The sequence below is a fragment of the Rhinoderma darwinii genome, chromosome 4 (genome assembly GCF_050947455.1).
Source record: "Rhinoderma darwinii isolate aRhiDar2 chromosome 4, aRhiDar2.hap1, whole genome shotgun sequence".
Lineage (NCBI taxonomy): Eukaryota > Metazoa > Chordata > Amphibia > Anura > Rhinodermatidae > Rhinoderma > Rhinoderma darwinii.
Window position 1 is genome coordinate 36,200,495 of NC_134690.1, and position 16,293 is coordinate 36,216,787.

Consider the following 16,293-nt stretch of genomic DNA (forward strand, 5'->3'; position numbering starts at 1 on the left):
CTGTGCCTGGTAAACACTGAAGAGGCCAAGGCGACGAGTTCTACGGCCCCTCCAAAAAAGCTGATCGGCGGGTGTTCTGGGAGTTGGACCCCCGCCGATCTAATATTGATAACCTATCATAAAGATAGACCATCAATAAGAAATGTCCAGAGGACCCCTTTAACACCCTAATGACATGCCACGTAAATGTACGTAGCAGCCATCATGGGGAAGTATGGAACGAGCTGAGCGCACCCATACTCAGCAGATCTCAGCTGTATATTGCAGCCCAGTGTCGCAGTGTAGCTATAGAGGTCGCAGTAGTCACAATTGCGACCTGGCCCTGAAGGCAGTGGACCCGTAGAACTGATAAGTGTTCATTGTCGGGAAGGCGGGAGTTGTGGCGCCGTTGGTTACCGGGAGGGGGGGGCCCCAGTCAAAAGTTTGCTATGGGGCCCAGTCTTCCCTAGTTACGCCCCTGCATAGTGTCCACCATTCACTACACAGACAAGTATAAAGATGTCTCTGTATATAATGGGGAATATGAGCAGTCCCTGCCTCTCCATGACAGCAGTCTAACAGAAATAGTTGTGTCCATAGCAACCAATCACAGCTCAGCTTTAATTCTGTAACCTGCACTGGGAACATGAGACGTGGACTCCGATTGGTCGCTCATGTGCTCATTTACTTTTTGTTCTTACTGGTTTTTAACAACTTTATTAATCATTCTTCTTTTCAAACAACTGACAATTCCGAAATATAACACAGAATCCCAGCACCTTATGTATCATCATCCCAGAATGTGCCGGAAAAAGGGGAGACCTCCAGGACTGCCAAAAGAGCTGCCAAGTCTCCGGGTGCCATGTTCTGTCTGCAGATAATCACATCTCCGGTTCATGAAGTTCTTCTCCCCTGTGCAGCGCCCCAGACAACGTCCTGATGGTGGCGCAGACGTCACAAGTTTGTCTACGGCGCTGTCCGGGAGTGAATGTACACGCCATCAGTGCCGATTTTGGAGAGACAATGCCATTAACTTGGCCACAAAAAACTTGCAGTTTATGCAAATTTTATCTTGCAGTATTTTTTATTTTTTTTTAAGAGTCTGAAATGTTTATTTCTATACTGTAAACAAGTGCCAGATTATCAGAATTTCTGGATTATTAGATGCCCTATTAAAGGAATTTTCCCATATTAAGATAAATACATGACTAGTATATACACCGTTACATTATTTTAATCCAAGATTATTACGATTATTAGGTCTCAGATTATCGATTATTGGATGAGAACAGCAAAGTATACTGTAGAAATTAAAAACTAAACTCAGAAATTCTGCAGGAAGACGACCGAAGATAAAACGTTATCACTTAGGCTAGGGCTTCACAACAACATGACGTAGTACGTGAACTGCGGTGCAATTGGTCCCTAAGGGAACAAAAAAAAGTTACAAGGGACTATCACAAATTTTTAATGTAGTAATTGGTTCACCAGTTTTCAGCCCCCGCCCTTGTGAGATTTCAGATTACGTATTATGCCAATTTCTGGACTATTGGATTACAGATTAAGGGGGAGTTCACACTGAGTTATTTGACCCGGAAACTGTGCCGCAACACACGCCAAAAAAGCCTCCTATTGACTTAAATGGGAGGCGAATGCTTTTTTTTTCCCGCGAGTGGAAAAACTGGCTCGTGGGTTTGAGGGACAGGCCCTATCTTCGTGCGTTTACACCTCTGACCTCCCATGGACATCAATGGGAGGCAGAGAAAGCGTATTTTGCAGCATTTTATGCCCACATTGCTCAATGGCCGTGGGCGAAAAACACCACGAAAATCGGCGTACAGGCAGAGGAAAATCTGCCTCAAAACTCCAAACGGAATTTTGAGGCAGATTTTCCTCCTGCAAAAAAACTGTGTGACCCCAGCCTAAAAGGAATCCTACTGTATTAGTAAATAATAGGACAGCGCATGAGCTTTACTTTTAACTCCTTCCCGCCATAGCAATTTTTCAATTTCATTTTTTCCTCCCCACATTACAAAAACCATAACTTTTATTTTTCCGTCGATATAGCTGTACATAGGCTTGTTTTCTGCGGAACGAGTTGTAGATTCTCAGGGCACTATTTTTTGTGCCATATAATGTACTGGGAAAAAGTGATCCCATATTTGGGGTTTTTTGTTTTATGGCATTTACTGTGCAGTAAAAACGGCAGTTTAACCTTATTCTGCGGGTCAATATAATTACGGTGATACCAAAATTTCTTTTTTTTTTTGTTTTACTACTTTTACAAGGAAAATAAGGATTGCTAAAAATAAAATTTTGTTTTGTCACCAGATTATAAGAGCCAGATTATTATTTTTTTTCTATTGGTTCCATTTTAAAAAAAAGGTATGAGACTTTATGATCACTTTTTACTTCATTTTTTGTGGGAGATGAAGTGACCAAAAAAAAACAGCGATTGTCGGTGTCATTTGTTTTTCTTAGGTCATTCACTGCAAGGGTTAAATAATGTTATATTGTAATAATTCGGACGCAGCAATACCAGTTACGCTCCTTTTGTTTTTCTACATTGTGTTGGGGGAAAAATTTAATATGTAGCGCTCGAAAATGTCCTGGTAGACGCTGCGCTGAATTGATATAACACACTGGACCAACACTGCTGCTCAGTGTCCAAAGTCCTGTTTTCAGATGAAAGTAAATTTTACATTTCATTTGGAGATCTCGGTCCCAGAGTCTGGAGGAAGAGGGGAGAGGAGTCAGTCCAAGTGTCTTGTGGTCCAGTGTGAAGTTTCCACAGTCAGTGATGGTTTGGGGGCCGTGTCATCTGCTGGTGTTGGTCACTGTGTTATATCAAGTCCAGAGTCAGCGCAGCGTCTACCAGGACATTTCCCAGCACTTCATGCTTCCCTCTGCTGACAAGCTTTATGGAGATGCGGATTTCATTTTCCAGCAGGACTTGGCACCTGCCCACACTGCCAAAAGTACCAATACCTGGTGTTATAACCACAGTATCACTGCGCCTGATTGGCCAGCAAACTAGTCTGACCTAAACCCCATAGAGAACCTACCGGGTATTGTCAAGAGGAAGATGAGACACCAGACACAACAATGCCGACAAGCTGAAGATCACTATCAAAGCAACCTGGGCTTCCATAACAGCTCAGCAGTGCCACAGGCTGATCGCCCCCATGCCACGCCGCATTGATAACACCTCAGCAGTGCCACTGGCTGATCGCCTCCATGCCACGCCGCATTAATACCACCTCAGCAGTGCCACCGGCTGATCGCCTCCATGCCACGCCGCATTGATAACACCTCAGCAGTGCCACAGGCTGATCGCCTCCATGCCACGCCGCATTAATACCACCTCAGCAGTGCCACAGGCTGATCACCTCCATGCCATGCCGCATTAATACCACCTCAGCAGTGCCACAGGCTGATCACCTCCATGCCACGCCGCATTGATAACACCTCAGCAGTGCCACAGTCTGATCACCTCCATGCCACGCCGCATTGATAACACCTCAGCAGTGCCACATGCTGATCGCCTCCATGCCACGCCGCATTGATAACACCTCAGCAGTGCCACCGGCTGATCGCCTCCATGCAACGCCGCATTGATAACACCTCAGCAGTGCCACAGGCTGATCGCCCCCATGCCACATTGATAACACCTCAGCAGTGCCACAGGCTGATCGCCCCCATGCCATGCCGCATTGATAACACCTCAGCAGTGCACAGGCTGATCGCCTCCATGCCACGCCGCATTGATAACACCTCAGCAGTGCCACCGGCTTATCGCCTCCATGCCTCGCCGCATTAATACCACCTCAGCAGTGCCACATGCTGATCGCCTCCATGCCACGCCGCATTAATACCACCTCAGCAGTGCCACAGTGTGATCGCCTCCATGCCACACCGCATTAATACCACCTCAGCAGTGCCACAGGCTGATCGCCTCCATGCCACGCCGCATTGATAACAGCTCAGCAGTGCCACAGGCTGATCGCCTCCATGCCACGCCGCATTAATACCACCTCAGCAGTGCCACAGTGTGATCGCCTCCATGCCACACCGCATTAATACCACCTCAGCAGTGCCACAGGCTGATCGCCTCCATGCCACGCCGCATTGATAACAGCTCAGCAGTGCCACAGGCTGATCGCCTCCATGCCACGCTGCATTAATACCACCTCAGCAGTGCCACATGCTGATCGCCTCCATGCCACGCCGCATTGATGCAGAAATTCATGCAAAAGGAGCCCCGACCAACTATTGAGTGCTTATACTGGACATAGTTCTCAGTAGGCCAACATTTTGGTATGAAGTTATTTTTCAAATTGGGATTATATAATATTCTAATTTTCTGACAGACTAAATTTTGGGTTTTCATGAACTGTTCCCATAATCATCAACATTAAAAGAAAAACAATGCTGGGAATAGATCCCTCTGTGTGTAATGAATCTATAGAATATATGGAGTTTCAATTTTTGAATTGAATTACTGAAATAAATTAACTTTTTGATGATATTCTAATTCTTTAAAAAGGGCACAGTGAGGAGCTCATCAGTCATTCAGTATACCATGAGAATATTATAACAGATATTTTTATTTTATTTTTTTATTTCACAAAAAACAAAATACAACAACTAATGCTATTTAACTTATTTTAGTCCCCCTAGAGGACTTGAACCACCGATCATTGAATCACTTGCATGATATACTGCAATACTAATGTATTGCAGTAATTCATGATCCGGACAGTCTCGCTCGCACGCATCTCGCTCTCGTGCGCTTTTTTTTAGTTCAAACTTCCTTGGATGATTCATTTCTTATATATCTTCATAGTGGCCAGAGCTGGGCTGGGCTTTTATTTGCTTTTTTTGCAAAATTCCCTGCATATACAAAGACTTAACTAGTGAACCGCAGGTTTAAGCTGGCTGCCCAAAATATCAGGCAGCTGAATGTAGGGTGCCTGGCAGTCGGACTGATGGGGACCCTAGAGAGAAGGCTGTAGTAGTTTTCATTTCTGTGTTTTCAAAGAGAGGCACAGTCTGTATTGGCCCCGGTAGTAGTGAACGATCATATGATCGCCAGGAAGTCAGTAAGATTTGTTCCGGAACAATATGGTATGCTTTCAGGAGTCACTGCAGTTATCCCCAATGTTACACTTGTGTGAGAGATTTATCAAATTCATGAGTCCGTGAATATGGTGAACACGGCAAAATACATTCAGCGCAACTCGCTAGGTCTGAGCTGACCGGTCATCTTTACCGCGAGTCCTTATTAATATTGGCCACCCAAATTTTAAATAATGTGGTATGACCTTTGGCGTCCGGTGAATCCTTCAGACATGCACAAGCTATTTAGGACCAAATTACATCTATGGATCAGACCTATGACCAAACGGCAGAAGTAAAACAGACCAAGACAGCAGTAGCTTAAAATGTTTAATTTATAAAAACAGAACTTAAAAATATTACAATTAGCTAAAAACGCACTGCAATCCAAGACAGCATGCTAAATAAAAGACATGAGCTCCGTCAGCAGAGGGGACTGTTACTGTTCATATGTAGAGTGGTGCAGGCCCCCTGCTGGTGAGCTGGAGTAATGCCGATTGTGCTCAGCAGAAAAAGAGTTTTCTTTATACCTTATATCAAACGCCCTGAAGGAAAAAGGAAGGGAAATGACTTTATCATGATACTACTATACATCATAATGGAACGTGAGAAGAACACCTGCGTCAATAACCTAATTTAAAAAGGGTTCTCCCAATCCTTAAATTCTTGTCAATCAGATGTTGGGATTCATAGGCGGTCACTATTGAATTGAAGCTTCTAAATCCACCGAATGATGAAATTACCCCCCCCCCCATAGTTTCACCCAATTCTATCAAGTTGGGGGTGCACAAGTGCAGCCAGCTATCCGGCAGAAGATGGGGACTGTGGCATGCTCATTCTCGCTATTGGTGAGGGTCAAACCCCATTTGATCACTTTTTGACTTAAAGCAAACAACAAATGTCTGAAAAAGAATGATAATATATCGAATAAAGAACGAGACAGAAATAAGACCAGGGTGTCTATAGAAACAAAACAGTGGTTTTGTGGCTTTTAAATCTACTATCTTCTATTCCAGACAAATATACATGGTAACCGTGATCTCAAATCCTATAACGTATAATACCGCTGTGTAGTTAAGAGGTAAAAGTGACATTTTCGGAGCTGTGTTGTACCGCCTCTATAAACAACCATTAATCTTACACGCTCTCGCAGGGAACGTGCCAGTGGTGCTCTAAACAACCATTAATAATCGACTTATTGCCAAACAGAATATTGTAAAGCCATCCATAGCAGAAAGGCCTGCAGAAGAAACCTGAGGAGTATGAGCGGTTGTATAAGTAAGTGCACCCTGTAGACAGCAATACAGGACCGCAACGTGTAAAGCAGCGCAGAAGGCGCAGCAAAGTAGCCGTGACTGCACATATGGCCATGGATAGGACCGTGCAGCCAATACTAGCCTGTAAGTCAGTGGATATGTACACCGTCTATTCACAGTGATCCTCAGATATCACAAAATAAAACCCAAGCACTAAATCGCATGATCCTCAGGATTACGTAGTCCCCGCTGCTGATGCGGTCTGGACTAGACGTCCCTGAACAGTGGTGTGGTTTTCTGCAGTCTCTGCACCAGGACGGCATTCTGCAGCCGAGCTTCCTGAATGGTGACCGTCTCATCCAAAAGGTCCCGCAACGGGAAGGAGGTCGCCAGCGTGAAGGGGATCTTCTCTGATTTACAAGGGATGCGCTCTACAAAATTCCTGATATCGCTGATCCTGAAGAAAGAAAGGAGAGGTATGTACAAGAAATCAGTAACTCACATGTCATATGCATATAAAAGGACACTTATTACTGAAACTACAAGTTACAATATTGGGCGTTAGTTTTCTTGTAAACCTTGCTTTATGTCCACACATGCTCGGAGTGAAGATATTTAAAAGCCCAACAAGTAATATGGAGGGCAAGTTTCAAAAATTGCTACTTTGTTTTGTTTTATATATAAATCATGTAGTTAACGTGGTAAACATTTTATATATATATATATATATATATATATATATATATATATATCTATCTATCTAGGCCCCCTGCTGGACAGATCTAGTACTGCTACAGCCAGATGCCACACTGGTCCCCAGCTGTGTGGATTGCCATAGATCCCCTGCGGTATGACTTATGCATTGGCTGCAATAAGACCTCCACGTGGGCAATACTGCAGATCTATCCTAACCCCCTGAACACTGATATTATAGCAAATGTGCAGTGTTTGGTATCTATCTGCAGGTGACAAAGCAGCGACAAAGTTCTATGCCTTATACATGGAGAATCCCTTCGATCACGGCTGACTGCCAAAAGTTATTTTAAAGGCGTTTTCCCACGAGGGATATTTTTGACATATATACAGGATATGTCATAACTGTCAGATAGTTGCGGGTCCCAGAGGTAGGACCCACATCTATCTCTAGAATGGGGCCACCTAAACACATTCTAACTTTGTGCTCTGGCTGATTTCGGACCACGAAGGTGAAAACCGCGTAGCTTAGTTCCATAAGTCCCATACAACTGAATGGTAGTTACGAAAAAGCATAGCTGAGCTGTTTCCGTAACTCCCGACCATGTAATCAGGAAGTGGCCGGGAGTCAGCCGGAGCACAGATTGGTAGAACGGGGCTTAAGGGGCCCTATTCTAGAGAAAGGTGCGGGTTCCAGAGGTGGGACCCACATCCATCTTAAATTTATGACCTATCCTGTGGATAGGTCAAATGTCCCTCGTGGGGAAAACCCCTTTAAGTCCAGATTCACTCGAACTAGCACAAACTCTGACTTAAAAATCTGCTGTTTTTCACATCAGAGTTGTACCAGTTTTTTACAGATCCCCATAGACTTGAGTCTATCAAGGGATCCGTGAAAACTGAAGAATAGGACATGTTCTATTTATCAATGGACCCTTCACAGGGTCCGTTGAAACAACGACCGTGTAAATGGCCCCATTGAAATACACTAATCCGTGTGACGGCCGTATTCTCCATTCGTGTGAATAAGCTCTAAAGGGGTTTACCCACAACGGACATTTATCACCAATCCAGTCAAGGTCTACAGTGCCGATGGAAACCGCTGAGGGCTGAACTGGGCTGTTTCCATTGGGTCCATAGACATTGAATGGAGCAGCAGCGTACCTGGGTGACCGCTGCTCCATTCAAACCCTCCTCCCTATGATCGTCCAGTGATTAGGAATGACTGTCGGGACCCCTGTTCTACTGATCGGTGGGGGGTCCTAGTGGTGTTCACACAATTATCACCTATCGTGTGGATAAGGGATGAATCTGCTTAGTGGGAAAACCGGTTTAATAAGGCATGAACCCTTTCATTGCCAAGGACGTATGTAATAGGTTATGACTTTAAACGACTGCGGAATATAAGGTATAGCACTTAGATGGTTTCATATTAAAGCCCAGAATCTTAGCTTTCAAAACGGCACCACAATCCAGGGACAATATTGGCGGTGCTACGCTCGTTGGAAATCAGGTAGCGTGATAAAAGTTTTACTTCACAGTTTTGTGTAAGGGAGGGGGAATCTGCAAGTGAGGGCCGGAAGAAAGATCACAGCCCGTTACTGTCATCTCCTCCCGGTCCAGCATGAATGCTTTGTATGTAGTGTTTTCTATATTTTACTAGACTTTAACGTAACATCTGGCCGCTGTGTTTTTGACCCAAAAGAAAAAGCAGTAGAAAAATGGGAAAAACGCAAACCGCTGTGGGTCTGATGGACTCATTAACACCTTATTCACACGAAGGTGTCAGTTTTGCGTGCTTAAAAAAACAGAGCGTTTTTCTTGCGTTGCAGTTCCGTGTGACATCCGTGTACGCATTTTTTTTACGCACGTACGTCATCCATATGTCACACGTTTCGTACGTCAGCAAAATAAACAGAAGGCGGTGGCTTTTTCTCATCATTTCTTCAGCAACTGTTGCGTGAATCACGCACAGCACATGTATGACGTCCGTGTGCTGTCCATTTTTTTCACGCACCCATTGACTTCAATGGATGCGTGATGCGCAAAAAACACACAACAGGACATGCAGTGAGTTTTACGCAGAAGACACATGAAAAACACTGAATGGCCCCATTGAATTGCATAGGTTCGTGACATTCGTTGTGTTAACGCGCGTAACACGGACGTGAAATACACTTGTGTGAATAAGGCCTAAGGCTAGGAACACGTAGCATAAACACTGCAGATTTTCCGCAACAGATTTCATTACAGTAGCAGAGTAGGAGCGATTTAAAATCTCATCCCCACAACGAGGGGGAAAAAAATAAAATTAAAAAAAACTAGTCCAGAAGAAGAAAAAAAAAAGTTTGATGCCGCAGCACGCCAATTTATGCTGTGGAATCGCTGATCTTCTGTTGAAGGGTTTCTCGATAGAATTCATTTGAGTGGTAAAACCTGCAACAAAGTCCTATGTAGTGCGACTTATCCCGTGGAAACGCTGCGATTCAGCCACAAAAATCGCAAATGAAAACAAAATAAATTTGTATTTAATTTGAATCTAATAAATAAAGCTCATACTTACCCCCCTGCAGTAGTACTAGCAAGGCGATCCTCTTCTGAGCGCAGCCATTCATCCTGGCATGACGTTCCATCCCATGTGACTGCTGCAACAGTCACATGGACTATAGCATCACAGGAGGCTGGGCTATGCTCAGAAGATAGAGAGAGAGTTAAGTCGCCATGACTATGGGCGTGTACGTTTATTCATTTTTTTTTTTACTGCTGCAGGATTTCCGCAGCTAACATGGGGCCTGAAAAACCGCAACACAATTTGGCGTGGCTTTTCGGATGGAATTCCTAGCGGCAACCAGGGTGTATACGCTGTGTAGTTTTACGCACTGACACCGCTATATGCAGGTCCTAGAGGTGGGACGCGCACCTATCTCTATAGGACCCAGTCCTATCTTCTGCCGTTGGGCTCCAGCCACTGATGAGGTGGTCAGGTTTTTCCTAGAAACAGCCAAGCACATTTTGCTGCGCTGTTTCCTAAACTCTTGTAGGAGTGAGTGGAAATTAAGTGAATAGGTGCGGGTCCCAGAGCTGGGGGTATGCAATAAATAAGTATATACCAAGTCTCCACCTGGATGTGGCCACCTTGTCACGTGAAACGGCGGTTAGGAGGAACCACTTTCTCCCGACATGTGAAGGTCCTACCTCTGGAACACTGCCAAAGTTACAGCTTTACTTTAAATGTAATAATATTAATTAAATTGCATGTACACATCTTCAGGGTGAGGTCTTGTATTAAAAATTCCCTTTAGTATGTAACACCGCCTATTCATGGGCAGTTGATGTCACACACACACACACACACACACACACACACACACACACACACACACACACACACACACACACGTAATAAAACGGCATTTCTGGATTACCTGTGTGTAGTGTTAAATTTCTGAACGATCCTCTTGCCATCAGCGAGCCAGATCTTGACGTTGGTCAGAGACTCCCCAGCCTTCAGCTGAACACTCGGGAGACTTTGTTCACCTCCATCCTCCAAACCATTTGCTTTGGTAATGACTTTTGGGGTTGCACTGAGAGAAGAAAAGTAAAGACCTCAGAATAGATTCACTTTCTTTCCAGACTTCTCTATGATATCACTTTATGCACCGATAAGACAATTAAATATTGATTGACCAGCTGATCTAATACAGTGACACGACTGCGCCAATTACAGTAGTGTCAGGAGTTATAACAGGTTAATAGGGCTTCCCCAGTCCATGTTTGCCTAGATGTACATAACATAGGATAAAGTCAACCCTACAGTAAAGTAATACGTTTTTAAAGGATTTTAAAAAAAAAAAAAAAATGACCAGAAAATTAAAAACCACAAACTTGCGAACAAACTTCCAAATACAAAACATTACGGCCGGAGATAAATTGTGGTCATGTGACCGTGCAAGAAACCATGGATGTGGTTAAATCATTAGAAGTACATCTGCCCATGTCCTAAACACACATATGACCTCCTTAAAGAGGCTCTGTCACCACATTATAAATTCCCTATCTTGTACATGATGGGATCGGCGCTGTAATGTAGATTACAGCAGTGTTTTTTATTTAGAAAAACGATTATTTTTGACGGAGTTATGACTCATTTTAGATTTATGCTAATGAGTTTCTTAATGGACAACTGGGCGTGTTTTACTTTTTGACCAAGCTGGCGTTGTGGAGAGAAGTGTATGACGCTGACCAATCAGTGACCAATCAGCGTCATACACTTCTCTCCATTCATTTACACTGCAGATAGCGATATATCTATATCGCTATGTGCAGCCACAAACACACTATAACGTTACTGCAGTGTCCTGACAATGAATATTCATTACCTCCAGCCAGGACATCATGTCTATTCAGAATCCTGTCACTTCTGTAGCGTCTGATATTTACGATGTAACCTGTCATTTAAAACGAGATTACGCTTGCCTTGCTGTAAATATCAGAGACGCTACAGAAGTGTCAGGATTGTGACTAGACATGACGTCCTGGCTGGAGGTAATGTATATTCATTGTCAGGACACTGCAGTAACGTGTGTGTGTGTGTGTGTGTGTGTGTGTCTGCACATAGCGATATAGCTATGTGCTGTGTAAATGAATGGGGAGAAGTGTATGACGCGGATTGGTCACTGATTGGTCAGCGTCATAGACTTCTCTCCATAATGCCCACTAGGTCAAAAAGTAAAACACGCCCAGTTGTCCATTAAGCAACTCATTAGAATAAAGCTAAAAGCGGTAATAACGCCGTCAAAAATGATCGTTTTTCTAAAAAAAACACTGATGTAATCTACATTACAGCGCCGATCACATCATGTACATGATAGGCCACTTATAATGTGGTGACAGAGCCTCTTTAAAGAGGTTGTTCCAAGATTATATGTTCTATCCTAGCCACAGAATAGGTGATAACACGCTGATCGGCGAAGGTCCGACCGTGGCACCTCCACCGATCATGAGAATGGAGGTCCCATTTCTTCGAATGAATGGAGCGGCAGGTCGAGCATGCGCCCAGCTGCTCCATTCTCTATGGCACTTCAGGAAATAGTCGAGCACTGTACTCCATCACTGACAGTCCCAGTTAGTGGATAAAACAGCAGTGCATATGCTCAACCTGCAGCTTCATTGATTCGGAGGAACGGGACCCCCAATCTCATGAGTGGTCGGTCCCCCACCGAGCGGCATGTTATCACCTATGTAGTGGTTAGAGGATAATATTTACGCTTGTGACAACCCCTTTAATGTCTAACCACCATGGATGATAAAGTCACAGCAGTCATGTGCACTATGAACGATCCCCATAGACAGAAGTACACAGGGCCTTGTACAATCCTCACCTTCCCAGGCGGTGACCCTCTCCGGAGAACGGGTCCACATGCTTCTTTCTTATAAAGTAATGTTCACTTTTTCTGTCTTCAACATTAACTGACAATTCTTTCTTTGCGAAGGTCTTGTGCAACTCTGGTGGGAGCTCCCTGATAAAAGAAGAATATAAGACATCAATTCACCTTGTGTGACGCCAAGGAAACAAACCAAAGACATAAAATGTGTATAGCATATTACATAATCCATGGAGCCCAATGTAACGATATATGTACAGCAGGGTATGGACGATGTGATCTCATGTCACCACAAATCAATAACCCACTGTTCAAGATCTCTCCTGCCTTCTCTTCTTACTGCGGAGTTTCTCCGAAAATGTTCCAAAACTCATACTAGAACTTTGTTTTCTAATAATTTTCCTGATTGGTTATTTTTGCTCAGTCTTCTGCTTCTGGCCTGAAGAAATCAAACCTAATACTGCAGTTGTGTGCTGGAAACAAGTGCCAGATTATCAAACTATCCTTTATCGGATGCCGGATCAAGAAAGTCACTGTATATGGATTAGGCTTTATTTACATACGCCCGGAGGAGCCGGTTAGGCGTTACGCGGCACGACTGGACACCACTACGCAAGGTCTGATCTCTGAGCACTGTATTAGGCTGCACTTACCCTTTCCTCATGGAGTCCATAAATTGACGATTTGCAGCATCTGTATAGTCCCTGAGCTGGCCGTCATTGATTGTAAACCCATTCTTCCACATCTTGATGATAACCTCTGCCTGAAAAGTGAAAAACCACCAAGTTAAGCAAACAAATACCCCAGTAGGCCATGTTCACACTTTCAGGATTCTGTCGAGATTTAGGCATGGATTCGGAGTCTAAACACTGACCGAAACCACGAACATTCTGCCAGCAATACATGTGAATGGGGTATATTATATATTTTACAATCTACAAAAGGCTCGTCATTGACACGGATTAGCTATATTGATTTACAATAGGGCTATAATTTATGTGCAGACCTAATGGGCAATCCACAGTAATACGTTTTGAAGACGTGTATTTTTTAAAGAAATAGTCACCATTCCAGGTAATGCTCTGTGCAAGAAAAAGCGAGAAAAATCCCAGTATACATTACGGCTAATAAGCGGCAGACATAGCCCCACAATGACCTAGAGATGCACGATGCATAGAAACTTCGATAATGTTTTCGATACTCTGCATCCCCAAACTGTAGATACCATTATTTCATATATTTCGATACTTGGCTGTGCGGCCGCCCAGCTCAGTACAGTAACACATGAATGTATGAGAGCGGGGCTGCGGATGTGTGATAGTCATTGCCCCGCTCCTGAGTCCTGATAACAAGTGCGCGGGGTCAGGATGATGCGATGCGGCCGGCGCTGCACTAATGAGCGCCGGCACTGAAACAGAACATGGCGGGCGCACCGCAAAACACCCCATGTTCTGTCCTCAGTGCCTGAACCGCCGCTCATTAGTGCAGCGCCGGCCGCATCACCTCATGCTGACCGCGCACGCACTTCCTGTCAGGAGCGGGGCAATGGCTGTATTACACAGCCGCAGTCCCGCTGGCGGAGATCAGAGAAACCTCTAATCTCCGCCGTTATTCCCGTGAATGCTGCGATCACAGCGGACTGCAGTATTCAGGGGAAAATGCTAAGGGGGATGCAGCTTGGATCGCGTCACAGGGAATTCCTGTGACGCGATTGAGGGACATACCATATATGGGCAGACAGCCCAGGGTCCATTGAAGGACCCCTGGGCTGTCCTACCATATTTCCTGTTAGCACATACCTAAGTACGCCCTAACAACTGCCTGTGTACTATCAGTATCAGCTAATGTACTGTAATATAGATATATACCGGTACATTACTATCAGTATATAGATATATGCCAGTACATTAAAGTTTAAAAAATAAAAGTAAAAGCAAAGTAATGTTAAATAAAAATATTTTAATGTTTATTGTAAAAAATGTGTGTATAAGTCTCATTACATAAAATACACATATTCAGTATTGGCGCGGCCGTAATAACCTGCACAACAATTTTCTCATCATTTATGATGTGTACGCTGTAAAAAAAATAAAAATAAAAACGGCTTTCTATCACTTATTGTGGGGCTCGAGGTGCGATGATGAATTTACCCTCCATGTGCCTCAGATTAATAGTAATTAACCCCATCATGTACCTTACATATTAACCCATTATGACTGAGACACATGATGGGGTTAATTACTATTAATGGGAGGCACGTGGAGGTTAAATTCATCATCACACCTCGGGCCTCACATCAGAAAATTGAACTTTTTTTTATATTTTTATTTTTTTATTATTGTTGACAAAGTATCGAATTGGTATTGAAATCGCAATACTAAACGAAGTATCGGTATCGAAGTCCAAATTCTGGTATCGTGACATCCCTACAATGACATAACATACCTCATCTTCGGGTGAAGCGTTAATGACGCCTGCGTCTCCTGCTTCTTCAAACAAGCTGTTCACAAAGGAGTCGCACCGTTTCCTCTCGCTGCTCCTCCCCCTCATCCTGAAAACTCTGGAACAATACAAATATGATTTAGACGGGTAGCACAATAAACGCAGCATGTTCGCAGTTGTCAACCAACAGAGCAGAATAAAACGTGCGCCCTAATCCGGGCTGTGGTGGTCCCCAAGGAATGACAATTCTTATTTAAAAATGATTTTTTTTTTATGGATGCCAAAAATACGGCAGCTGTAGAAAATAGAACCGCTGTCCTCCTATACTGCGCGGTATACTTTATTTTACTGGATGCCTCCGATTGTCAACGACAGTATGCCATACAGAAAAAACAAAACAAAAAAACGGGGTATGCCAACACATAAATCCCAAAAGGAGCCTCTTTTGGTACATATCGATCAATGGGGTCCTATTGATACATTTGGCGTACGATACGTCAAACCTACACTGCAATCTTACCCACTGCCAGGAAATCTCCTTCCGCAATAGTGAATTACGGCTAGTAGTCATCATCCAATCATTGTCAGGTTATTATATAAGTGGCATCCATTTATAAGAGCATTCAGGAGAATGACATGAATCATGCCATAACATTGTCACGATTGTATGACGGCCAGAACGAGTCACCGAATATCACTGCATCACATAAGTGAAACTCTATGAAGGAACTCCCCGTACCGGTCTTGAGGCTTCATGGCGTCAGTTTTGTCGGCTTCTCTCATCTTTGCAACGCTTCATCCTTCTGCACATGAGAAAAATTGGAATAATAAGTTAGACCATGTTCACACAGCGCTCACACGCTCACCTCGTTTACGCCTGAAAATAGGTTGTGTGAACCCAGCCTCACACTGCACAGATATGTATATGGATATTTATTTATTTATTTTTTTTTGGGGGAAAACCAATGGCAGAAATCCACAACTCGGATTTCTACCAGGAAGCAGATCCGCACGCAGATTACACCATTGTAATCATTGGAGCTATTCCATCTTCAGCACAGACCCTGTGGCAATAGATTTTAAAATCTGCAGCATTATTCCTTCATTATTCAGTGTGAATATTTTCCTGTGAGTGTGAATAGAACACGGAATTTAGGCTACATTCACACCTGCGTCAGTGTGTTCCGTAGTTCTGCTTCACAAGAGGAACAACAAGGAAATAACGGAAGCAACGGTTCCGTTGCACAAGGGACACCGCCGGCGGCCGACAGAACCCATTTACTTTAACAGGTTCCTTCGGTTTTCCATTGGGGTACCCGTGATTATAAAAAGCGTAGAATGCGCTATTGTTTCCGGTAATCTTGGCCGGATCTGCGACGGAGGCCCCTGAGAACCCAAAGCAGATGTGAACGAGGCCTAAC

General features: G+C 43.9%; 1 protein-coding gene across 2 annotated transcripts; it reads right to left on the minus strand.

The window, feature by feature from the left end:
- Positions 1-5,414: 5,414 nt before the first annotated feature.
- Positions 5,415-15,696, minus strand: LOC142760671 (UBX domain-containing protein 2A-like). 2 transcript variants are annotated; one of them, XM_075863861.1, is made up of 6 exons: positions 15,612-15,696; positions 14,876-14,990; positions 13,084-13,193; positions 12,428-12,565; positions 10,472-10,630; positions 5,415-6,810 (listed from the first exon to the last, which is right to left on the minus strand). In XM_075863861.1, exons 1-6 carry the CDS (start codon positions 15,653-15,655, stop codon positions 6,621-6,623), a joined length of 756 nt encoding a protein of 251 aa, XP_075719976.1. In that variant the 5' UTR covers positions 15,656-15,696; the 3' UTR covers positions 5,415-6,620. The 2 variants fall into 2 exon arrangements, with proteins under 2 accessions (XP_075719976.1, XP_075719977.1); XM_075863862.1 differs by having other exon boundaries at positions 15,393-15,674.
- Positions 15,697-16,293: the final 597 nt, after the last annotated feature.